The sequence below is a fragment of the Calonectris borealis genome, chromosome 9, assembly GCF_964195595.1.
Source record: "Calonectris borealis chromosome 9, bCalBor7.hap1.2, whole genome shotgun sequence".
NCBI lineage: Eukaryota > Metazoa > Chordata > Aves > Procellariiformes > Procellariidae > Calonectris > Calonectris borealis.
Window position 1 is genome coordinate 18,004,165 of NC_134320.1, and position 25,072 is coordinate 18,029,236.

The window sequence follows — 25,072 nt, forward strand, 5'->3', positions numbered from 1 at the left end:
GTCGCGTGGTGCCGTGCTGGGGCAAGGAGCAGGGCTGCTGCTTGCGAACAGTCTCACCAGGCTGAGCTGCATATTGACGTGAGTGAATGTTGTGGGACCAAACGGGGCAACCACATCCACCATCCTGCCCTGAGGAAGGGCGAAAGCCATCCCAGATGGATGTTCATCCCATCTGGTCCCCTCTGGAGGTTTCTCAGGGACTTTCCAGCCCCCGCTGGGACAGACTTCCATGCCTGGCATGCCTCACCCCTTCCCCCAGTGCCCGGGGTGGCTCCTGCAAGGCAGCGCTGGTTTTACTGAGGGTAAGGGAAAAAGAAACCTGCTGACGGCGCTGCTGAAGTGTGAGATGCAAAGTGACTCTTCTCTTGCTGGGTTTCATGGTCTCCTGGCAGGTCTCTGCTGCCTCCAAAGCCAATCCTTACCAGGGTTTCTGCCCTCACGAGCAGTTGTCACTTCTTTCCGTTCTGGTTTCTGGCAGGCAGCACGGCCCCGGCATCACTTTCAAAAAGAAAAATGGAAGTTTGGAGCCAGAAAGCTGCACTGAGCACTGTGCCGTCAGCTTTGCCCTGGCTGATGGCAGCCAGGCCCCCGGCACAGCAGGGATGCTTGTCCCTGGCTGGGCAAGCGCCCCAAGACCAGCCTGGTAAGGGGGGGCTTGGTTTGCAGCAGGGCCAGCCCCGACAGGGGCGAGAGGAAAAAGAGCGGCTTCTTCTCTAAATTATTAAGAGCAGCTTCGTGGAAGGGCGGCTTGCGTATCGCACGGAGAGGCCCAGGAACCACAACAGACGCCGACGCCTCCCAGCTCGCGCCTGCACGCTGCCAAGAGCCGTTATTTGCCTGCCCACGCGCTTGCCAGCACGAGTCAACAAACTCCCCGGACGTGAAACCTTTTATTCACCCCCCAAGGCCAGATCCATCTCCCAAATGTGGAGGGAGGGACGCGGAGGTAGATTTCCCTTCTTGCAGAGGAGGAAAGTGCCCAGAGAGAGACGGAAAACTAGCTGCCTGCTTCCCAGGGGTTTCTTTAAATAGCGGTACACAAGGCAGTCTCTGCCCCGGGCGAGGAGAAGCCCTCAGCCCCGGGCTCCCGCGAGCAGCATCTCCCAGGATCCACTCCAGTTCTGGTCTCCAGCGTTTCCTCCCACAGTTGTGCTTTGCTGGTTGGGTCAGACCCGGGCGAGGGAAGCAGCGTGGCCACTCCAGAGAGCCCCCGGGTGGAGGTAGAAAACCGAGGCATGATGTAAATTGCCTTCGGCACAGACCTGTTGGCATCGCTGCTCTGCCCCAGCCCATCCTCCCTGCCCTGAGCAAAGAGGCAGCACGTGGAGCCCAGCAGGGACCTTCCTCATCCTGTGGTACCCACCCCACAGCCACGATCCCTCGTGGGCAGACTGTCCAGCTCCAGCAGCGGCGCCTCTGTCACTCCGGTCCTTGCATGCTGGATTTTTCCCAACTGCAAACTGCGGTGTTTCCCAACTGTCCCTGCCCGCACCCCTCAGCGAGGAGGGATCCCGGCCCTCAGCAGGGCTGCGACTGCAGCTGCCGAGTCCTCTCGTCCTGGTGCTTCTTCCCCCGCTCCGGCGTGACGGGTTTCTCATCTGGGAAGATGATGGTGGCGTATTCAGTCTGGTCGACCGGCCGAGTCTCGGGGGGCACCTGGGTGCGCTGGTCCCACTGAAACTCCAGCACGCCATAGTCCACAGTGGACACAGACACCATGGGGGTCTTCTCTTTCTTCTGCAATGAAACCTCATCAGGGTCATTCATCATCTGGAGGTACCCACCATCCCCAGCACAAGCCCTCTTTTTACAGCAAGTGCCAAAACCAGCTCTGAAGCATCCCAGGAGAGCGAGAGCAATACAAAGCAGAAAGACACACAGACGGGATAGCATTTGCCCAGAGAAACCATGAGCCTTGGGGCCACTGCCGAGGCCATGTGGGTCTCAGCTCTCTGCCCTTGCAGGCAGGTTGGGCTCCCTGCCTGCCCAGCCATGGAAGGCAGGGTTCTGCTAGGAACCCTTTTCCCACCTCTCCACTGGGCTCCAAGCTGGCACGGGGTGCACGAGGAGAGCCCGGGGCTGAGTTTGCTCAGCCCAGAGAGGGGATAGCAAAGGGGGACCTACTCACTGCCTTCAGCTACCTAACGGGGTTGGAGAGAATATGAAGCCAGGCTCATCCTGGTGGTGCCCGACAAAAGGAAGAGAGGAAACAGGTGCTAGCTGCAGCAAAAGAAATTTTAGCTTAATATATTGGGAGGGGAACATTTCCTCCCATTTTCTGTGGGAGGAATCCACTGTAGAAGATAACCCTGCTTTGAGCAAGGGTTGGACTAGAGAGGTCTCATCCTAACTCAGGCAGGTTTTTTTGATTTTGTGATGGGGTTATGCTGCAGGTGCAGAAAAGCAGTCGTAGCTGTGCAGAAAAGATCAAGCAGCATCAGAGAAGACAGGAGAAGTGAGAAGCCTGTGAAGGGCTGATAAAGGGAGGCACTGCACCCTCCGCACCCCAGCGATGTCGCGATGCTCCCCTGCAGCACAGCAGGGCATCAGAGACGGAAAACTCACCGCTGGCGCGTTTTCACTTGGTGGTTTCTGCACATCTGCAAAGTAACACATTTGGTTAGGAGATGCTTGTGTGTCAAGACAGCATGAGCATCTAGGGCTGGGGCTGACCCAGCCCTCATGTCCTAGGAGAGCGCTGGACACCACAACCATTGCTTCCTCCTTCTCCACTCAGGGTCTAACACCCAGAGCATTACAAGGACAAGTGAGATACCAGTCCACAGTCTAGGGTTTAACTGGGATTAGTGGGGTGCAATTCCCCAGGGTTCCCCTCTGGGAAAGCCTCCCCTCACTGCCCATGACGTGGCCGAGGTCATGCCCGGTGCTGCAGCCAGGAGACAACGAGGTGCCCCGAAGGTGCCCAGGCAAGGTGCATGGGAGGGACTCACATGCAGCATTAAGACACCGTGCTAACAAGTGGTTCAGAGCCACAGCACGTGGCCTGGGGGCTCTACGAAGGGGGAGCATGGCCCAAAGCACCCTTCTCCCCTAGGCATGGAGACACCTGTCCCTTGGGGACATGCCACAGCTGAGTTTACTACATTGAACCTGCCCGTGTCCCCCAGGAAGCTGCAGGCATCTGGCTGCCCCTGGGTTCAAGCTGGGTTTGTTGGATAAGCATCACCCCGTCAGGTCCTCTGGCAGACCCCAGCCCGTTAGTGCAGCACAGCCACCATGGGGGATCATACCTCCTCTCCTGTACGTGACGGTGAGGTAGCCAAAGATCAGCAGCACAACCGCCCCAGCCAGCAGCAGGATGCCCAGGAGCACGGCCTTGACGTGGTCCGGGGGATTGCTTTCCTCCATCTCGGGCTCATCGGTGGCGTTTGTCTTCTCAGGGGCTGCTGTAATAGCCATCCAAAAAAGGGGGAACAAAACAGCAGGTCAGGAGTGTAAAATGGCCTCTATAGTCCCTGGGGAAAGTCAACAGGGGAACACAGGGGCTGTCCCCAGAAAAGGCTCAGTCCCAGGCAGGCTGCCACAGCCCCACCATCCCTCCAGGGGCCCTGAATTTGGACTGACATGGGGGATGTTTTGGCTATGTCCCATTCTTTCCCATTGCAGGTGGTGAGGATGATCCCACACCGCTGAGAGCTGGGGTGCAGAGGCCAGGGCACTGCAGTCCTGTGGCATGACCTCATGCCCAGCAGAGCCCCATGGAGGACACAGCTTCCCCAAGCCTCCCAGCTGCTTCCACATTCTGGGGCCAGCACAGCTTCAGCTCATGTTGGGAGGAGATGTTGTGAAAGACAGTAACTTTTGCAGTGGTTTTCCTTTTTATAAAAGGCCATCTTCAGTCCCTCAAAGCCTCCATGCTGCCAAGCAAGTGCAGGGCATATCTTCCTGCGAGATCTCGGTCTCCCATACCATGGGGCTACGAGACCCTCCCAGGACATGGTTTTGCAGGAACAATATCTACACCAACACCAGCTGTTCAAGGGATCTGAGCCCTGATCGTCACCCCAAACACAAGCCCTGTCCCCAAATAAAGGAGCTGTTCAGGGATGCAGGCAGCTCCCTACGCTGGTCTCCTGCCTCCATCCATGGATGAAAGCGCCTCCCTGCGCTGGTCTTCTGCCTCCATCCATGGGTGAGGGTTTGCTCCTTCCCACAGCATCGCTGGGGACACAGCCCCAGCAGGATGAAGACGACCTGCCTGAGGGCTAGATCCAGCAGCAGTGTGAGTGGGAGAGGACAGCCTTTGCCCCAGGCGTGCAAAGGAGAGGGGAAAGGGCAGAGCAGGGTACCGCCTGCCTTGTGCTCTGGGGCTGCAATGTGCCTGGGGGCCATAGCACCACGGGACAACACCAACAACCTGTAGCCCCCAGGCTGACCTGTGACCACCAGGTGGGACCGGCTGCTCTCTATCACTTTATCGGGTTCAAAGAAGGCGATCAGCCCGCAGTAGTAGGAGCCCGAGTCATTCTGGTGAAGGTTCAGGATCTCGATCTTGAAGGCAGGAGTGTAGTTGGTGAGCACGTACTTCTCTGTCTTCATCGGGGGGTTGTTCCGGCTGATCTCAGCAATTTTTTGGGCTTGGCTGTGGTTGGTCTTCTTGTACCAATTGAGGCTGTACTCTGAGCCTGAGTCGTTCTCCATGGAGATGTTGCAGAAGAAGGTGGCTGAGCCACCTGCAGGGCGAGTTAACACTGCTGGGAAGAGGGTCACTGTTTGGGAGAGAGGAAACAAGGAACAGACATAGTTACAGCAGGTACAGGTCTCAGAAACAGCTGTACCCCGCGGTGCAGGAGCCAGGGATGCAAAGAGCCCATGGAGAGGTGATGGGCTCCTGCGTCCCAAACCCAGAGGCTCCATGCGTTCCTCAGCTGTTTCACCCTCAGCTCCTGAAGGCCCCTACGGGGATTTACAAAAACCTGCTGGCGAGCGCTTGCGAGCCCAGCCCCGTGCCATCGCCCGCGCCCGGCTCACCTGCGGCCAGGCTCTGGGGTTTGCCAGTGACGCAGGCAGCCTGACGCTTGGCCAGTCCGCACCATCACCCCAGACCAGCCCATGTCTCTCCCCTCCTGAGTGAGTGCCTGCCGGCCAGAGGGGAATCCTCAGGGGCAGTAACTGTACCATGAAGTGGTTTCAGCAGAATAAATTGTGCTCTGGGCTACCTAAAATTAACCCAGAACCTGTACTGAAGAAAACAGACTTTGGGGGTTGTATTATTTTTAAATCTATGCTGTATTTTAACATCTCCAGCTGCTGTTGCCTCTGAAAGCGAGCAGAGGGACCAACTCCTGGGCCGGGGCAGCACTCCGCGGTGCAGCCTGTCGTGTGCCCAGCTACCTGCCGAGGTGCTCCGGCTCTGCCCACTGCTCCATGCTGGGAGCACAGAGCGGGCAGGGGCTTCCCAGGGCACGGTACTTGCCATCTCCAGACTGAGACCATCTTGACAGGGCAGAGCGACCTGGAGCTTACAATGCCATCCATTTCCAGCTGCCTGTCCCTTCCTCGCTTGTACGTGGGCAGCCAGGCACCCATGCACAGAAGGCAGTCGGCCACGGCCGCAGCCCCGCCAGCCCTTAGCACCAGCCCTGCTGCTTCACCTCATCTCCCTGCCCATGACCCCCATGGGTTCATCCCCCCGGGCAGCAGGGATGCTGCGAACATGGGCCAGGCTCACCCCCCGGCTCAGCCAGCCCCATCCAGCAGGACGAGGCAGCTGCTGCATTAACTTTTGTTCGGAGCAATAAAAAGCGGGAAGAAGCATTTTTCACACAGATTATCTGACCAAGTGATTCAAACCACCAACGGTTTGAAAAGTCCCTGCCGTTAAGAAATTTATCTTCCCTTTTCAGAAATTGCCACCGATAGCAGCCCCAGGGCTTGCAGATGGAGTTAGAAAGTCCCTCCTGTCCCTCCAGCACTGGCCTGAGGCCGTAGGACCCTGCCCTCACGATCACCAACCAGAAAAGGAACCAGGACGACTCCCTGAATAGGTACAGGATTAGATGGAAAACTGGGCTGAGAAATGAGGAATGAAACCGAACAGGAGGAGGGAGGGAAGTGCCCCGGCTTCTGCGGGCAGCGCTGGCTGCAGCAGTGCCTGCACCGAGAGATGTAATTTTTGCAGTGTTCTGGGTTTCTTGTGTTTAACAGGAAATATTTGGCAAGCTCAGGGCTTTGCTTCCTACCCAGTGCCACTGCCAGCAATGAATGAAGCGCTCAGAGGACTTCTGAAAGGAGAGTTTGGGTTTACATGTTTCCATGCATCTTCGCAGCACCAGAGGTAACATCTGCTCCGAGGGCTGCCCAGCCCTGTGCCCAACCTTGGGGCAGAAAACACCCGAAGCCACTAAAGAAAGAGCCAGGCTGGACACGGCTTCATCGAGACTCTTGCTCGCTCTGCCTGGACTTACCCCTTCCCCTCCACCTGCCCTTCTCCCCCAAATTTTACCCTGAGCAAAACCACACGCAGGACCGTGGCTCCCTCAGGGTCAAGCCCAAACCAGGAGGCACAGCCCGAAGGCGCAGCCCGAAGCCATGAGAGCCAGAGCCCACATGATGCTGGCAAACCCAGAGGCTCCACACCAAACCCCGACCGTGGCCAGTGTGCCCACAACATGGCTCCGGCGCCAGCAACACGGGCTGGGGACCTGTCCCCTTCTCCATCCTTTAACCCAGTTTCTACCCCAAGCACCCCCATTTCCCTTGCTTCAGCGGCGCGTACCCAAAAGCTTTGGGGTTTTTGCCTTCTTGATGCCAGAGCTATTTTTAACTACAAAGCTCCCAGCCCTTAGACATTTTCCACCAGCTGCGAAAGACACGGGCTGTGCCAGCGAGTGCGCCGCGCTCCGGTACCTACCTCGGCGGCAGCCAGCCAGCACGGGGCCGCAGCAGAGGAGGACCGCGCAGAGTCTGGTCAGGGCCACCTCCATGCCATCCCACATCGTCTTCGAGGCACCCAGAGCCATGGCGAGGCGGTCGGTCCCCTGCCCGGGCAGGCGTGTCGTGCCGTGCCGCGCAGCCCCCGGCTCTCTCCGTGCTTCCTTCCCCGCAGTGGCGGCTTGCTCTCCGGCTCGCACGGCAGGGGCTGGGGTGGAAATGAAACGTGCCCATCTCTGCCCCAGAGGGAAACCCGGGCTGCCTCCCGCCCCCGGCTTCCTCCCCACGGAGGCAGGGATCAGCTGAGCCGGGCCTGGCCCCTTCCCCTCCCCGCACGGTCCCGGCGCACTCCCACGCAGGCACCCAGCTGCCGAGCAGCCGGGACGGGCACCGCTAAACCCGCACCCTTTTTGGGGAAAGGTCCCAGGGATGGAGCAGGCAGGGACCACAGGGGACATGTCCTCAGCTCCAAGCCAGGCCCATGAGTAAAAGAGCTGTCTCGGGCTCCTGAGCACCCATGGGTGCTCCTGCTGGGTGCCGATGGCAGTGTGGCACTGGGCATTGGCAGGATCTGAGCAGCCATGGGGCGCCCCGAGTGCCTGTTGGGAAGGGATGGGAGAGGAGGAAGAAGAAGAAGCAAGAGATGGAGAAGGAGGAGAAGGGGAAGGAGAATGGAGAAGGAGAAGAAGAAGGAGAAGGATAAAGAAGGAAAAGGAGGAGAAGGAGGAGATGGAGAAGGAGAAGGAGGAGGAGGAGAAAGAAGGAAAAGGAGAAGAAAAAGGAGGAGATGGAGAAAGAGAAGGAGAAGGAGGAGAAGGAGAAGTTTTGCCTCCTTAGGTGTGTTTCTCCACAGACATATTTGCAGAGAGCAGGGGCAGGTGCCCGGGGCTAGGGTGCTGTTATTGGGGTAACCTTTGCAGCACACTTCTTTAGTTTCTCCATCAGCGATGTTCTCCGCTCGCCTCGCTGACTAATACTCGCATAGGAAATAACCAAAGGTGAAAGCACGCTGCGGCTGGCTCCTCCGCTTCTCTCAAACACAGCCTCGGTGCCCCGCAATTTTGGAAAGCGTCAGGGGAAAATTAATAATCGGGCTGAAGGATGCGATTCTCATGATGATTTCATTATTTTCCGGGCTTTCAGAAATGAGCTGCAGGGCTGGGGCTTGCTCACCCTCACCTCTCACTTTCAGACACAGCCCCGGCAGGCGAGTGGGCTGGGGGAGCCACCTCTAATTTGGAACGGCCAAGGAGGGGGTTCTGAGCCAGGGCAGGCAGGGCTGCAGTTGGCGGCTCAATCCAGCCTGTCCTGGGTCCTCTTTTCCAGTCTCCTCCTGGCATTGCAGTATCACTCCTTTCTTGTGAGCTTCTGGCCCTGCTTGGGCCGCAGAGCAAGCCGGGGGGGCTGTCCCCTCCTTGTCACTGTCCTCTCCTTGTCACTTTTCCATGCCGCCTGCCTGGAGGCCACCGCCTGGCAGGGTGGCAAGGGGAGCGCTCTCCACCATGTGCAATGGTGCTGGTGGGCTCCAAGGTGGACATTGCCTCTTCCTTCACAGTTTCTTGCATTCTCATTAAAAAAAAACCTAACTAAATGAAACTAAACTGAATTCCAGAAAATATGGAAGCTCACAGCAAGGAAGTTTTTCCATCTCAAGGCTTTGTGCCCCCAGACGGTGACACCAGGCATCCGGCTGGGTGTGGGAAGGCTTGTTTGGCACTTGCAACATGTTTTGGTTTCTAGAGGCGGAAGATGTGATGAGTATCACCGCCGAGATCACTGAGCCAGGGATCGGCAGGAAAAACTGGCTCATCCTCCCCACCCCACGCGGCAGCAGAGGGCTCTGATTAGAATCGTAGCACAAATTGCTCAAACCTTCCAATGCACGCTCAAAATGGGGCGTAAGTTGGTACCCGGGGTGGGGAGGCTGCTGTGTCCACTAGCAACCAGTTGTGGCTAGCTGCAGACTGTATGGCAATGTTTTCAGAGGCTCAGGTTCCTTCGGAAATCGGTGTCCCAGTGCTCCCCCCCTGCTCCCCAGCAGGTTGGGGACCAGCACCAACACCAGAGCCTTCCCAGGCTGCTTGGGGTGCAGGATGAGGCCGTGTGCGGCCAGGAAGCGCCGGGGAGCTCGCAGAGCCACAGAGCGTGCAGCAGAAACTGCAGGGGAGGCCAAGTCCGGAGCTCTTCGGCAGCACGCTGATGGAAAGCTTGCTCCACCGCAAGAGAGAGAACAGGGGGTTTTTTTTCCCTTTTTGCTGAAAAAAAATTTAAAAGGATGAAAAGAATGAATGAAAAGATCAATTTCACTGCTAGGAAGACGCTGCGGGGGAAAGCCAGGCGAGCAGCGGTGCTGTGCCCCAGCCCAGCACGTGCCCCAGGTGCCGGCATCGCCGAGGAGCCCGGCCCCGGCCCTGCAGCAGCCCCCAGGCTTCGGGCAGGCTTTGCACCCTGCCCACACCCTGCCTGCACCCTGCCAGACCAACACAGCTCCCGCTGGCTCTTGCACCAGCTTCTCCAGCACCAAGGAAAACAGCCTGGCTCCAGCTGTGCTGCGGCTCCCCACTCATGCTGGTAAACCCCCTCCAGCCCAATGGGGTGGACGGTACATCTTGGGGTTAGCTGAGGGGGCCTGAAAAAGGTCCTCTGATGCTTAAAAAAATAAATTCTCTTTCTCTGAGCTGGAATACAGTAAATTGCATGGGGCGGTCCTCTTCATTTCGCTACTGAAAGAGCAAAAGAAGGGCTAAAAAGGAAGGAGAAAGAGGAGTAAGTGAGAAAACAGTTTGTTCTTCAAAACTGAGAGACAGGAACTTCAGCAAGCACGTTCCACACCACTTCATTGAAGCACAAATGTCCTTTTTTTCCCCAACAAGAAGCTGGCCCAATGTATCGGTGAGTGGCCCAGCGATGCAGCTGGGACCCGGACGAGGCCCTGGTCTCCTGCAGCCATCACTGTCGGGGCACACAGCTATCACCCTGAGCAGTCACCTTAAAGGATCAAGGGTCAGTCCCAAAACGGCTTAAAAGCATCTGGCGTATTTAAGGAGCACTGAAAATTTGGAAGATGTACAAGAAAGCAATGACCAAACACCTCGGATGTAGGCAGCTGAAGCCCAGAACTGAATGTACTCAAAGCCCAGGGAAAGCAAATCTTCCCAAATGAAATGGGGAACACAAATTACCACAAAAAGATGCTGAGGAGGAGAAACCCACAGGTTCCCAAAGATCCCTCCCCCATTGGTTTAACTGAATTCACATCTGCGGGTCTGACCCAGGCAGGAGGCGACGTGGTTGTGGCAAGAAGAGGAAACGGTTAATAGTGTTTGCAAATAAACACGGAGAGCACCGAGGTCTTTCAGATACTTCTCAGAAATTAGGAAGGCCCCTGCAAACGATTTGCGTGAGCCACAACACTTGACCCTGCTGGGAAAGGCAGCGGCCCCGGGGGGGTGAGCAAGCAGCGAGTAAGCGGAGGGATGGAGCGGAGGCACAAAACCGTTCCTTTAGTGAGCGGAAATCTGCAGGGCCTGGGCAGGGCGACGGTAACTGCAATGCGAAGGTGCCACACAGGTATGGCATGGGGCCACCACCACCTTCAGCGTGGCAGTGGGGTGCCGTTCCTGCTGGTGGGCAGAGCTGATGCCCAGCCCTGGTGGTACTAAGGGCTCCGATGGATCATCTCTAGCGAGTGGTGCTGCTAAAGCCCGTGGAAATCAGGAGCTGCTGCTGCTGCTCAGGGTCTCAGCAACCTGCCCACGCTCAGAGCGGGCTGGGGCAGGACCTGGCGCCAGTTGGGATGCGTCCGTGCATCTCAAGCAAAACCCTGGCAGAGGCACCTCCTGCCTCCTGGTGCAACCTCACACCCTCCTGGCACCCGAGGGGCACCTCCAGGCAGCACCCTGCCCACAGAGCCCCAATCCCAGGCGCCCCCCAGCCCTGCCGCATACAATGGCCCCCTCCCGCCCCTCGTCCCCAGCAGCAGCACGCTCCGCACCAGCACCAGCTGCGCCTTCACCCTGTTTCCATTTGAAGCGCCCGGGGACCTTTCTCAGCGGTGTCACCCGCTGCATGTAAGAAGCACGATCGCGGAGATTGCTGCATCAAGATAAAACAGTGGAGGAAGCAGGATGTCAGCTTCTCAGGAGGGGGCTGTGTCATTCGCAAGCCATCATTCGCCAGCCTTCCTTGGGACAGACAGCAGCTGCGGACAGGGGAAAGAGCACAAGGGTGTGGCGGAGAGAGGATATTGGGGAGCAACAATTTTAGGCCTTTCTGGAAGATTTAAGAAGTTCCTGGAGGAAAGGAGCAAGGCTGGGATCTCCGTGCTGATGGTTGGGATGCGTGGTCCAGAGGCAGGAAGGGAGCACAGGGTCTGGCAGCAACACAGGGACAGGAATTGGGGGGAATAGGCTTTGCAATGGCAACGATTTCAGGCTGCGCTCTCCTCCGCCTGCACCCGCTGCCCCCGCAGCAGCCGGGTGCTCCCGGTAAGGGTCCTGGGCACTGGGACCCCAACACAGGCCCCTCCAGCCGAGGCCATGGGCTTGCAAAGACGTCTCTGGGGCCCAGGACCCCTCTGCCCTGCTGGCACCCCGAGCGCAAGGCAGCCATGTCCGCAGCCGTGCCAGCCCCCCCAGACCCAGGCGAGGGAGCGGGCAGGGGCTCGGGCTGCGGGCGCCAGCCCATTTGGTGTGGGAGGAGGGCACTGGGGAAGCACCCAGCCATGCGAGGCCACCTTCCCCACCGAGGAGCCGCTCTCCCCCCATCAGACCTCCTGCCACACTCACCTCCCCAGGCAGCAGGCTCATCAAACCCTTTATTTACAATTACAATTCTTATTGCAATTATTTAGCATTTATTCACCAATTATTTTATTGTATAAATTTTTTAATTGTAAACAATGTCAAAATAAAAAATGTTGGACAAATATCAAAAATACATCCCCCCTCCCGGGCCCGCACCGGCGCTGGGGGTCCGCACCCCCCTCCATGGGTCCGCACCCCCGCTCCGTGGCTCCGCACCCGCCGTGCCGCGGCGCTGCACCACGGCCACCTGCAAGCCGTGGGGCGGGGCGGGGCGCGGCGCCGTGACGTAGTGGCGCCCCGTGACGCGAGGGAGGCGGGAGGCGGAAGTGGCGAGGGTTGCCGTGGTAACCAACGCCGGGGCGGCCTGCGGGGGACTGCGGCCATGGGCGAGCTGGGCCCGGACGATGGAGCCGGGAACACGTACAGCCTGCGGCCCAGCCTCCAGCGCCGGTGAGCCGAGGAGTGTCTGAAGCACTGCGGGGCGTGGCGGCGGCGGTCCCGGTCCCGGTCCCGGTCCCGGTCCCGGTCCCGGTCCCGGGGGTTCCGGGGAGGGAGGGGGGATGCTGGGGGCAGGGGTGCCCTGGGGGCTTTGGGTCTGGGGGTGGGAGGCGGCCCTGGGGATGTGGGAGCTGCGGTGGGACTGTCGGGGAGGGGGTCCCCGGGCATGGGGGGCTGGTGTGGGGCTATGAGGGCTTGGAGGGGGTGTTGGGAATGGGGGAACCCCCGGGGTTTGGGAACCGGGGGGGCACTGGGCTCCCAGACCAACTTTGGCGTGAGATGTAGGGGATGTGGGTGGGGAGGCGAGGGGAGCACAGGTGGGCGATGCCGCTGAAGGGGCAACCTCCAATGGGTCTGGTTTCACACTTGTGTTTATGGGTGTTTGGCTTTTGGCCGGTCTGGTTAAGTATCTCCATATTAGCTGGGCTTTTTTTCCCCATGGTTTTCATTTGTCCTTTTTCTTTAATATGTGAAAGCTAAATTTTCCCAAGTGGGGTTATGTATGTTTCTGCACGTTGTGTGAACTTTCTGGGCCTTCTGTTGCTCTTTTTCTGCCCCGATAGATTTAAATCGTCCACAGTAAAAGAATGCATCCATGCGATACTGAAGGAGAAGCTGGCCAACGTACAGTACATCCCAGAAGAAATGCCTCAGCTTACAAAGTCTTTATCAGAGACAATAAAAGACAGACTGAAAGGTAAGGAGGTTTGCTGGGGAAGTTCTTTCTTTTCTTACTCTCCCGTTGACAAAATCCCTCTTTCCTTCTTTAGTCTTGAAACCTATTTCTTCCCTGTTGACTGACTCGAGTCTACCATTATGAAACATTCTGGCCTATATACATATGTTCCTCGCCTGCGGAACTAGAAACCTAATTCAAGCAGACAAGATTTGTTTTCGTGTAGAGTGGCTAGTGTAGGATGTCAGCCTTGGAAGGGCTGCAGGGGGAAAGAACCTGCATTAGAGAGAAGGAAGAAGTAATGCTTCATTGCTTCTTGCTTCAATAAACAGAACCATTCCTGCTTTTTTTCTGCTGCAAGTTAGATCAGAGTTGGGTCAGAGTGGAATAGCCGGGAGATCAGAACAAGGCCTAGTGGGAGCAGTGAAGGGGGAGAGAGTTAGGAGCACAGTCAGCCAAGGAGGGGTGTGACTACAGCCTTACAGCACTGGAAAAAGGTCGTGGTGGTGTTGCACAGGATGCCCTCCAACATTTTAGTTCAAGAACTAAACTTCAGGCTCCAGCAGGTGTTTCCTCTGTTCAGTACTGGACAAGTACATAGATGTGTGTTGGCACGGTCACTTTTTTTCTGCCTTCTTCCTGGGGACAGGCTGGTGCTCCAACTGCTGAGCTGGCCTGACACGGTGACACAGACATACCGTCACCCTCAGCTGGAGCCATAGATTTATGCTTCTCCCAGAGTTACGCATCTGCTTTAAAACCAGCAGCAGCTGTAGTCCCAGCACGTGTTGATCCCAAGCTAATACGCACAGGGCTTGGCTTCAGTAATCTGTAAACACACTCGCAGTAGCCTGAAGCGAGACTGGCCCGGTGTGGCCCTCGATCAGCTGGCATCTCTGATAAGTGTTGACATGGTGGATGTTACCAGACCCAGCATGTTGTGTTCAATCTTCCAGTGCAAAGAGTGCGCCTGAGTCTTCCCAGGACACTGCTTTGTTGAAGACAGGTATTAGGATCTATATTTTATTTTAAACATGCTTGTTCTGATTTGGCTTCTGGAATGTTGCCATGGCCTGATTGGATCTGGCCTGTGTCCTAAAGGTATTTCTTTACTATTGTAAAACAACTGCCTATCTTTGCAGACACGTAACGTAGAGCCGCGTATGCTTTTATGTGGCCTTTTATCCCAGCTCAGAAGCACAGGAAACACCTATGTAGCAGAAGAATCTCTACAATACCTTTGCATCAGAACAGTTTTAAAATAAGCCAATTTTTTTCAAATTGGATTTTGTCCACCAGCAGCCTTATTTACATTCTTTCCATGTGTTCAAGTTCTTGAAAGTTGTCAAAGTAGAATGCTGACGTATAGTGTGGCTGTTCAGGGGTGTCTTCTGCCTTAGATGCATCTTTTGACGGATGCCAAATACCCTATTCACCCTTTAACTCCAATAAGACCGTGGTACTCTGTACCAAATGAAGCCGCAAGGCAGCCCATCCACTTTACCAATTGCATGGACTTGCACAGGACATTTGCTTTGTAACCAGAAATCTTTAGCTTTCTGGGTCCTGTTTTGGGCTCATATTTTAAACAAGTTGTTGCTCTCACTATTATTTTTTTCTCTCTCTCCAGAGGAGGGATTTGACAGGTACAAAATGGTGGTGCAGGTTGTGATTGGAGAGCAGAGAGGAGAAGGAGTGAAGTAAGTTTTGCATCTTTTAATTGTATTTCTATCATTTTTGTTGGATTTGGGTGGATTTTTGGTAGCTGCTTCCAACTTTCCAAGGTACAAAAAACTCTCTGCAGATCATAAAGTATAAAGCACTTTATTTTTTCTTTAAGTGGCAAGTGAGGGCTTGGATTGAATTACCCGGTGATAATTGGCTGTATGGTGGTTCTTAGCAAGCTGAAATGCTGAAAATCACTTGTGAGGAGTGTTGCAGAGAGGCATTTTACATTGTATTCATGATGAACTAGAGCACCCACCCAGTCCATTCTCAAGGCCCTGCTGGAGCACAAGAGCCATGGTAACTCACTTCCTCTAAAGCCAGATTTCCCTAAGTACTTCATTTGCATTTAATCCCCCCAGGTAGGCATTTTATTATGTTTAAATTTCTATAATCCCATGCAGTACTGTCATGGGAATCGAGCCTAGAATGTGGGTGCTGAGCACTTGCAGTCTAGCTCCCGATGCCTGCAATCAGACAAAAGAATTCCTCTTGGCTGCAGTAGCGGGCTGTAGCTTTCCATTACTAGCGAGTAGGGAGAAGACAAAAGAGAACAGCCCGTAAGGTTTATGTGCTTTATCTGCTGGGCTTATCTTTATTATCGTGCCTGGTACTCCAGCAGAGGTTAAGTGCAGCAGAGCTGTAATCAGATCAGCTGCCTCAATGTTCTGGAGGTCAGGAAGGAATATCTGTACCTGCTGCTCAGGCTTTTGTCAGGAATGTCTGTCTGCTGGCAGACCGCTCCAGAAGCACCGTACCAGGGTGAATGGTTCAATGAGGTGGTCTGATTTGAAACGTGAAGCCCAGCAACAGACTGACAGGGCAATTGGGGAAATTCTCTGGTTTGCAATAGGCAGGAGGCAAGACTGAAGCATGATCACTTAATGCAAAATACTTAATGCAAAATACTTAATACAACATCCTTAATGCAAAATACTGGGTAACCAGGGTATTCCAGAGGCAGAGTGGAATATTGGACTGAAAAAAAAAGCAGAATAACCCTGAGGGCTAGGATAATAGAAAAAAAGGATGAAATTCAACAATCTTATAACAGTAAGTCATACATGTAGGGACTAGGAACAACACGCTGTGCTGCAAACAGGGATCCCGACAGCTGAGACTTATTGAGGCAGGCAGGGAGCTGGGCATTTGCAGCAGAGAAAGGGGAGTGCCAAAGAGATTAGACCAGGCAGCAGCGAGGTCTTGTCTGTAATATCCTGTTACGGTCCAGTTGCTTGTCTTCAAGGTAAGGCTTGGACTGAAGCCGGTGTAGAAAAAGGCCAGCAGGATGGTCGGGGAACAGAGAGTATAGATACGAAAAGACTTGAAGAGCTTAGCTCATGGTCTGGTAACACTACATCTGCCAAGGAATACGATAGCTTCCTATAAATAAGTTGGGGGTATGTACCACGAGGGTGCTGGAGGTGAAGGACAAGAACAAATAAGCTAAATTAGCCACCAATAGGCCAGAAGTCAAAGATTCTTAAGCACCATAGCAATGAGGTTTCAAGCCCTGCTGCACAGTGGAGGTGGCAGGGTTAATAGCTGATGAGTTTGAAGATGGAGCTTGATCCACATACAGAGGGGGTTACAGCATGTGGTGGAATTCAGCAGTGGGGATGTAGTCAGGATTCAGAAGAACACTTCCCACTTCCTTTATCTTTAAAGGAAGCTCAGTTTGCTTTTCGAGGAAAGTATCTGTGATCACTTAGGTCCTTACACGTGAACTCTGTGGGTAATGGCTCCGCTCTGTCTCCTTCGTCTAGTATGGCTGCACGATGTTTCTGGGATGCTGACACTGACAGCTATGCTCATGATGTGTTTATGAATGTAAGTATTGGCTGGACCATGGGAAAGTGTAAAGCTACTTGCTTTTGTATGAGGGGCAGAGTGACCTTAAATATGGAGCAGAAAAAAAACAACCACTAGGAGGAAGGAACCAAGACTCTGTTGAAACAGTATGATTTACATCCTCATTCACCAAACATACTTAGATAGAATAGCCAACATAGTAAAACTTATTTCCTCAGTAGGTCATATAGTACTGTACGGAAGTCGTTACAGTCACACCATTTTACAGGTGGGGAGAGGAAGCACAAGAGATAAAGTCTTTTCTTATGTGCTTTGCTGAACTGCTATTATGGAGTATGGCTGGAATCCAGGACTGAGCAAAAGTCAAGGTTTTATTTCATTATTATTTTATTTTTATTTTATTTTAAACTGACACCTAGACACCTGCAGGTGTGTGGATGGAGTAAATTGAGGCACTTCTGGCATTCAGACACACTGTGCTGGGTTACACCACAAGTGAGGTGAATAAAAAACTAACTAAAAGACAGAAAATTGCAATATATTACAATATAAGGTTATTGCCTGGTCTAAATGTTCCCTTAGGTTAGGCCTTTTCAGTTAGACTAGCAAAGAGCTTGCCTTTACTAACACAGAGCCTTTCTCTGTTTCCCCCAGGACAGCCTGTTTTGTGTGGTAGCTGCGTTTGGCTGCTTCTACTATTGAAGACGGTAAACGTTGCACAGAAGGACAGAGGTGGGGGAGAACACTTTAAAGTATTTTTGTTAAAGTGCACAAAAGCATCATGTTCTTCCTTTAGTACCTAACAAAATAACAGCTCTACAAAGCATGTCCTACACCAGTTCTACACAGTACAACATTCCTTCTTCCTTGCGGATATCGATATAGCTTTAAGCACAATATTATTATGTCCTTTATTTAAATCGCCCTTTGTTTTTATAGTGTGATGGTTTTGTCCTAAAACAGTGTATTGCCAATAGCCATTGTTTCTAAGGCAAACTCAACTTCCGTCTTGAAAAGATTCTGTTGCTTTTATTTTTGTTAATTTTCTGAAATGAAATATTTATAAGAAATGTAATATAATAAATCTATGTATTTAATATTTCCTCTCCTGTGGGTTGACCCTTGCCATTTCCACCATTTGTCCTTTTCCTCCACTCTACAAGATGCACTAGCCTTGATTGCTTGTCTGTGCTTCTCAGATGAACGTTTTCTGAGGATTCTTTGTAAATTAACCCATAAAGCCAACCTCATATTCTGGTTATCCAGCTTTCTTCCTGTGACTCCCATAAGATTTGGGCTGTGAATCCTAGCTAAGTGTTACACGAGATGGTATTAACTGATAGGAAGACGAGGTATTTAGGACATTAGGTCAGCCCAGCGGCCTGCACGCCCCACTGACTGCCGAAACTCCTCCCTGCTGTAACTCCTCATTGGTTTGGTGCAATTTGGCACCTGTGGACACTGAGTAATCACTGCTTATTGCCCTCTTCAGCAGATACTGCAGTGCTTTCTCAATCTTTGCCTCTCTGTAATTGTTTTGGGATATGAGGGTGGATGTTTGGAGCCCAAATTTGTTAGGACTCCAGCCTCGGAAAAGAGCAATAGAAAAGGCTGTTGTAGGTCAGAAAAGGAGCGCTGAAGTCTCTCATCTCCCCAAAAGTTAGAGGATCGCATTGGTTCCTGAGCGATTGGGTGCCACCAGAGTGCATCTCAGGTGCCCATCGGAAGATGGGATGAGTTGCTGTGTGGTAATGCCTGTTCTCTCTGTGCTGACCAAGGAGCAAACACAGCTGAACAATTTCAGCAGCATGAATGGCTTTTAGAGTGCTGAAGTTGGGTGAGGTGAGTCCTGAATCCTACCCTCACCGACTGTTAGAGCAGAACTCACTCTGTCCGTGCAGCTCTTGGAAAGGAGGGAAGTAAGAGATTACGATGCATCTTCTAGAATCACTCTTTCATCTACAATCCTGGAGGCAGCACGCTCCTGTTTCTCTATTATGTTTGTTTGAAAGTGGTTTCCTCTCATTTTCCTCTGATGGCAAATAGAGGGTGACTTCCCTGATTGCTTTGTCACTACCTGTGGCTGTGGCTCGTTAAGGGAGCTGCAGAGAGGATGCAATGGCGTCATTCGGTTTGTGCGTCAACCTGGGAGGGCAAGTGTTGGGGAACAGCAAAACCCTCCACATAAAGACACTTGCCAGGAGATAGTATATGCCCTCACACTCGTTTTGACACTTTTATTAAGTCACGGTGATTAAATCACGATTTTTCACCTTGCGCTTGCTCTGTTTTGGGGGCTTTTAACAGCCGCTTCACAAAGGCGTTGTACAAAGCAGGTTGAGTCTGTGATCGTTCAGCTCCAGCCACCCTTGGCCATGGCCTGGGCGGGCGAACGGCTGCTGTGTTTTCCCTGGAGAAAGATCAAGCAGCTGCTGAAGCAGTACAGGCCGGCATTCCCGCACCTCCGCCGTCAGCAGGGGAGTGCGAAGGGCTGCGACGAAGCTGCCGTGGCCCAGAGCAGGCAGCTCTGCTCTAGGGGTGCTTGGCTCCCTCCTTCCATGGTCCCCAGAATTGACGTTTGACAGGCGAAGGACCGCAGGGCAGGGTTGTGGGCCGCAGCAGCGAACCTCCGCTGGGCCATTCCCCTCGCTGGCCGCCCGGTCCGAGCGCGGAGCCCCGGGGCACCCTCGACCCTACGAGACCAACCCCGGGAGCGGGGCGGGGGACCGTTGCGAGCCGGAACGGAGGTTCCGGGCGATGTTTCCCGGGGCGCGGCCGGTCCCTTCCTGCTGCCCCGGCCCGACACGCAGCGGCTCCGCCCGCCGCCCCGTTGGCGTTGGCGGGAGCGGGGCGGGGCGGGGCAGGCGCCGGGAGCGGCTCCGGCAGCGGCGGCGGGGCCGGACTGGGCTGCGGAGGTGCGTGCGGCCGGCGGCGCGCTGGTAGGGGGGCGTCAGTGGGGAGCGTGGGGGCTCCGGCGGGGCTGTGGGATCTGTCACTGGGGGGACGTGGAGGCCCTGGGATGGCTGTGGGGTCTGTCGCTGGGGAGACGTGGGGGCCCTGGGATGGCTGTGGGGTCTGTCGCTGGGGAGACGTGGGGGCCCTGGGATGGCTGTGGGGTCTGTCGCTGGGGGGACGTGGGGGCCCTGGGATGGCTGTGGGGTCTGTCGCTGGGGAGACGTGGGGGCCCTGGGATGGCTGTGGGGTCTATCGCTGGGGGTGCAGGGGTCAGGGCACGCGCTGTGGGACCAGAGGGGTGCCCGTCAGAGGGGCTGGAGGCAGGTGGGTGGGTTTCGGTTGGAGGCACACAGGGGGCACCTCACACTACCCCTGCGGGGTCAGTCAGGGGTCCCTCCCCGGGACCTCTCTCCCAGCAGGGTGGCCATGACACAGGCATGGAGCAGCCCTGCCTGGGTGCGGCGGGCTCGCTGTGGGGCAGGGGGGCTCTGGGAGGTGCTGGCTGGTAGGGCCATGGGGCGCTTGGCTTTGGGCAAGGGGGCAATGTGTGCTGGGGAGGGGGTGTGGTGCGCTGCTTCCCCTTTGTGGGGGCTTGGGGAGAAGCTGGGGCTCGGACACAGAGCTCGGGGGATGGCAGGACCGGCTGCGGTGGGGACAGGCTGAGAGGAGACAGCAGCAGATGCTTTGGGAAACTTCTGGAGTACACCCCCAGGGCGTGGAGCGTGGGGGCTTTGGGAGACACCCCCTGACCTAGGGGACGCAGCCAAGGCCTGGGGAGAGAGGAGCAGAACAACGAGGAGGTGGCTTTGACTGCGGAGAAGGAAGGTGTGACCTAGCTACTGTGCAGGCATACATCCTCTCTAACCAGCTTTTTGTGTCCATCAAAGTCCTGGCCGCGCTGATTAATAGTTTTGCAGTTAGAGTTGAAGTCTGCAGGAATTCCGAGAGCTGCGATGCTCCTCGGTAGCCCTCGGTCGCTGTGGAGGGAGGTGCAGGATGTTGCAGGTGGCCTTCCCTCCCCTGTCCCCACCCTGTGCCATTGCAGCACCAGGTTCCCTCCCTTGTGGCTGGCGAAGACTGGCGTAGTCAGAAGCAGGTACTGGTGGGTTTCCATCCGCAGTACTCCTGGGCCTGAGGACAGCCACCTTATTTGTTTTTGAAATTCAGATGACAAATACCCATGCTTTATTTCCTGAAGGAATTTGCTATATGTACAGAATTATTAAAATTCATGACTTGGAAGTTTCTTGGTCCAAGATCTGGATTGTAATTGTCTTGAAATTACTGTAGAATGAGCTACAAGCAATAATTGTTGGAGCAAGGATTTGGTATTGATGTGTAAACTTACTAAAGGTTGCCTTCTGAAGTCTCAAAAGGCTCTCTTGTTAAGCCCAAAAAACAAAACACGATGCAACTCAACACAAAAGTCAGGACAGAATGACCACCCATCCTTGTACTTCATTGTCCCTGGGCAGACTCCAAATCTCCGATATTCTGCATAAACCCTACTCTTGCTGCTTTGCTAACTGCAGCAGAGACTTTGTCACATGCTAGGACACTCAGTGCCTTGGGGTTATGGTGTACCCAGAAGGGCTGTGAATTCATGGAGAAGATCTTGCCAGCAGTTTATCTTTTTTTGTGTGTATTTCATAGCAGCGCTGCTTGGGTGATCACACTGCACTGTTTTCAGTTGTGGTGGTGGTAGAGAGAATTATCTTGAGCCATTTGGGACTTTGGTGAAAAGCAGCATCTTTTCATCGATTGCAGGACACGGATACCAGATCTTCTGCACGCTCAGGCTCTGCTTGAGCAAATGTTATCAGCCTGCCTGTAGCAGTAGCGGATGCAAGGCTTGGGTTTTTTTTTTTTTGCCAGTATAGCAAAAATCTGGGTCTGGATGCTGCTGGACCAGTGTGTGGCACTGGCTGAACTGGAATCCCTTTTATACGTTCATGTGGCTATTAATATGCTGCAGGATAGCTGCTTTTGCTTAACCAGGGTAGCTGAAGCAGCCTGTGTTTTAAGTGTAGACAGGACTCTGCCTGCCAGATCCTGCAGTAACATTTATAAGGGGCTTGAGGGCTTATACTGTCTAGATTGAGCAGATGCTGACTGTGGGGAGAGCAGCCGTGCTGGGGAGAGTCGCAGTCTTCTCTGGAGGTGAGCAGGCTGGGTCGCAGCCATTAGCACTCAGTTTTTAAGCAGATGTTCTCAGTCAGGAGATTGGGGTGAATGTGGGCCTCGCAAGCCTGGGCTGGGAATGAAGTTGTCTTGGAGATTGGGCAAGATTTTTAAGTACGGATTGAAGAGAGATCCTGATCTCTCCCAGTAATTATGTACAGGTTAACCCCCATTTTGTAAACAGTCTTTCATCAGTTTCTCACTGTGATGAGTCTTCTGTCATTAACCTCTTCTGAGTCTTTCTGTCTACAACAGATCTCTACAGGGATACACACCAGTAAGGTTAATCATAAACTGGGAGTTGGAGGTGTGGGAGAACAGGGGGAAAAGGATTCACTTCTCCCCATGACCAAGGAATGCAGGGTGATTTGGGTACTTTACAGCCTGGCAGGGGAATTATCTGAAGTGACAGGACTTCTTCCTTTCCCCTAAGGCTCTCGCTTACATGCTGTCCATGTGTCAAGGCAATTCTTCTCTGCAGACAGCTGGCAGAGTGCAAAGTTTAGTAGTATTTGCCTGCAGATGAGTCAGCAGAAGAGACATAGCTTGCTCCTGTAAAGTGGAACGATCTTGTAGGCAAAGCAGCACATGACAGTCACATCTGACTGTGCCAACGCCTTCTAAGTTCAGAGGGACGATAGGGAAGCCTGGGAGCAGGCAGTGCCACCTGGGGAGCCTGGGAGCTGTGGGTGTTGAAGGGGCCTTGCTGCTCCAGGGTGCCAGTCTTGCTCTGACTCGGATCCCTAGTGGGAAATGCAGGAGCTTGGGGCTGGAGCATTTACTGAGTTGTTGCAGTAAGCTCTTGTTTTGCACAGGCTTCGAGTTTAAGTAGCAGGATTTATTTTGCCTCAGCGCGTAAATCTGCGGAAGTGGCAGAAGAATCTTGCTAGTGCATGTAGATTTGCAGATAATATTCTTCCAGAAATTCCTTTGGACATCAAAACACAAAGAGTGCAGATGGGCCAGGTCCTCATGCCATCAGTGTGCTTAGGGTGCAAAAATATCTCATCTGCTTCTCTGGTGTCGCGTGAGGCAGGCAGTCCTCTGACACCACCAAGGCTTAACAAAACATCAGTACTGTCCATGAAGGTGCAGACAGTGAGATAAGGCTTTGGCTAAGCAAGAAGATTTGCTGCACCTGTTCTGACCTTCTCCATCTGCCAGAGGTGTTAACTTTGGTGTTGTAGTTAAATTCCAGCTCAGTGTGAGTTAACTACACCATCATCCAAGGGAGAATTTTTAAATTCGTTCGCTGCCTATGCATTTTTTTTCCTTTGTGGTAATCAATGCTTGTCCTTTTTCCCTCTCAGAAGCGGCTGCGTTTCAGTGGGAAATGACTTGAGCTTTGTAGTATTACTCTCTGCAAAATGCGGGATGATTTCTGAAGGCTGTTACTGCCACAGTTTAAAGAAAATTCCTATTTCTCTCTTTGACCACTTCCCCTCCTTCATTCAGTATCTGCACTTGGGGACTGAGAGGAGGGATTCCCTGATAGGGAGACCAACTCTTCTCCTGTCTGGCAGTCGGCTGCTCCTCGCAGAGCGAGAACAACTCTCTCTTTGAGGTGAGCTAGCTGGCAGGTGATGCAAGGCGCTTCTTTGATACAGGATGTGCACCGAAGAAGTAAGTTTCAGAAGCAAAGCCCCTTGTAAAGTGTCGCCGAGACTGTAGTCTGCCTATGGCTTTCCCGAATGGCGCACTTCTTAACTTTGCTCCTAGCAAGCAGTTTCTCACGTTCAGCACAGACTTTGGTAATGCAGGAGGGTGACGCCTTAAACAAAATAGAACGATGTTAATATTTTACAGCAGGGCTCTTTCTTCTGGTTATGCCTTCTGGTTTTTATCTTGGAGTTTTTCAGAATGAGCTTTGAGAGTTATCTTCTCTGTCCCCTTCCCCATCTGCTGCAAATGTAATTAATTTTAGAACAGTCAGTGTTTTACGCATTTGGGGAAGCAACGCTATGTCCTCATGTGTTAAGCTCAGCTACAGATGCTGGATCCCATTGTTAGTAAGTAGTTGTTTGGGATGCTATTTTAGTCTTTTGGATCAAAATGAAACAGTCTAAGATTAGTAGTTTTATCGCAGTAAGGTATGGTTTGTTTTTAAAAACAACGTGTTCCCAGTTTTTAATGAAGAAGAGTTTGGTGCTGGGAGGACTTCCCAGAAATGCATTAGCCACAGGACAGAGGTTTTAAAGCTCTGAAGAGTGGTAAAATTGTTGTTTAATTTCTGCATTAATTTGAGTAATTAGCAGAGCTGTGTCACTCATGAGGTGCCCAGCCCAGCTCTCCAGACACTGCAGAGGCTCCTTCAGCAACATCTAGCCTGTAACATCAGAGCAAATAGAGCATATTTGTGCTGTCCTCAAAGCGGGTTTCTCCCTTGGTACGTCAGGTAGAGCTGCTGCTGCTGCTGGGTAGCTGGTGCTGTCTGACTGCTGCTGCTTATTTAATGCAAATCCATTCACTTAAGCTATTGTTTGCCATCATTTGACTACGTATACCCGGAGAAGTGGAAAAGTGAGTTAAGGTGGAGGCAAGCGGATGGTTGGGTGTGGGAGGGGTTGGAAGATGCTGTTGGAGATTCCTCCTGGGCTCAGACCGTGCTGCTGTACATCAGCGTAAAGCACGGTGTGGCCCTGTGCTGTAACCTGCAGTTCTTTGGCTGGCCGTGAGCTCTGCACCCAGCAGCAAGATGCTGGTGATAACTCAGCAGAGAGTGTACTTGTGTGCAGAGAAGTCTGATTGCTCTGATGGGCCAGGCAAACACGGGAGGAGCTTTACCTGTCTGTGCATGGAGGATGCTCTGTGCGTACCTCAGCACCAAAGCTTCTGCTTTTTAATATTTTGCTGGGCAGTGGTTCAGAATGACTGTGTTCAAGATATTAACAGACCTTTTAATTGTCTCCGAAGGGAAGGAAAGCGAATGGTCAGAGACCAACAGGTGACTTGAAACAGTGGAATTATTTTGACCAAGTAACAAGAAAATCTGCTGCTGTTTTCCCCCACTGTTTCCATGAATGCTGGGGTTACTTGAACCAGAGACAGAGGTCTGCTGCTTTTTGAGACCTGGATGGTTTCTGATAGGACCATGGTGGTGAAGTAAATAACTGATACAGAGTGTGCTTGCAAGATGGCATCTTGCAAAACCGTAGAATTATTTGTGTCATACCCTGTGTTTTCACAGAGGCACTCTGGAAGCTGCTGCATTTATAGCACAGATCTTGCCTGAAAGTTAAATGTTTGCCTAAGTGTTTGAAGACTTGGAGCTCAGGATTGCAAACTCTTTTTGCCTGAGATTGCTTTTGCACACTCCCTTATGTTTGTCTGTTGTTAGGAAATAGTAAATTAATTACTGGAATGGGGGAAGCTTGGCAAACCTTACTCGCAGGCGTTATGGAGTGAGTGCTGGATGGCTCACGCAGTTCTGAAATGTCTTTGTGGCTGCTCTTCACTGTCACTTTTGTCTTCTCCCCAATATTTTTTTGGCTCCCCACTCATCTAAGATTCTCTTTTCTAGTTCTTA

At 53.3% G+C, this 25,072-nt stretch overlaps 2 protein-coding genes across 16 annotated transcripts in view; one reads left to right on the top strand and one right to left on the bottom strand.

Moving 5' to 3' along the window:
* Positions 1-893: 893 nt before the first annotated feature.
* On the bottom strand, positions 894-7,170 carry PDCD1 (programmed cell death 1). The gene is made up of 5 exons (XM_075157643.1): positions 6,875-7,170; positions 4,398-4,730; positions 3,252-3,407; positions 2,566-2,600; positions 894-1,737 (listed from the first exon to the last, which is right to left on the bottom strand). The coding sequence occupies exons 1-5, from the start codon at positions 6,981-6,983 to the stop codon at positions 1,519-1,521; spliced, it is 852 nt and encodes a 283-aa protein (XP_075013744.1). The 5' UTR covers positions 6,984-7,170; the 3' UTR covers positions 894-1,518.
* Positions 7,171-12,024: 4,854 nt separating this feature from the next.
* PCYT1A (phosphate cytidylyltransferase 1A, choline) overlaps positions 12,025-25,072 on the top strand; it is a 28,560-nt gene continuing 15,512 nt past the window's right edge. For 2 of the 15 annotated variants that reach the window (XM_075157127.1, XM_075157123.1), the window contains exons 1-4: positions 12,031-12,149; positions 12,761-12,894; positions 14,504-14,573; positions 16,365-16,428. In XM_075157127.1, coding sequence (XP_075013228.1) covers positions 12,082-12,149; positions 12,761-12,894; positions 14,504-14,573; positions 16,365-16,428 — 336 coding nt within the window. In that variant the 5' untranslated portion in view covers positions 12,031-12,081. Of the gene's footprint in view, positions 12,150-12,760; positions 12,895-14,503; positions 14,574-16,364; positions 16,429-17,064; positions 17,514-19,240; positions 19,350-23,001; positions 23,111-25,072 lie in introns of those variants that run through there. The other 13 variants (XR_012674634.1, XM_075157122.1, XM_075157136.1 and 10 more) reach the window with 12 other exon arrangements.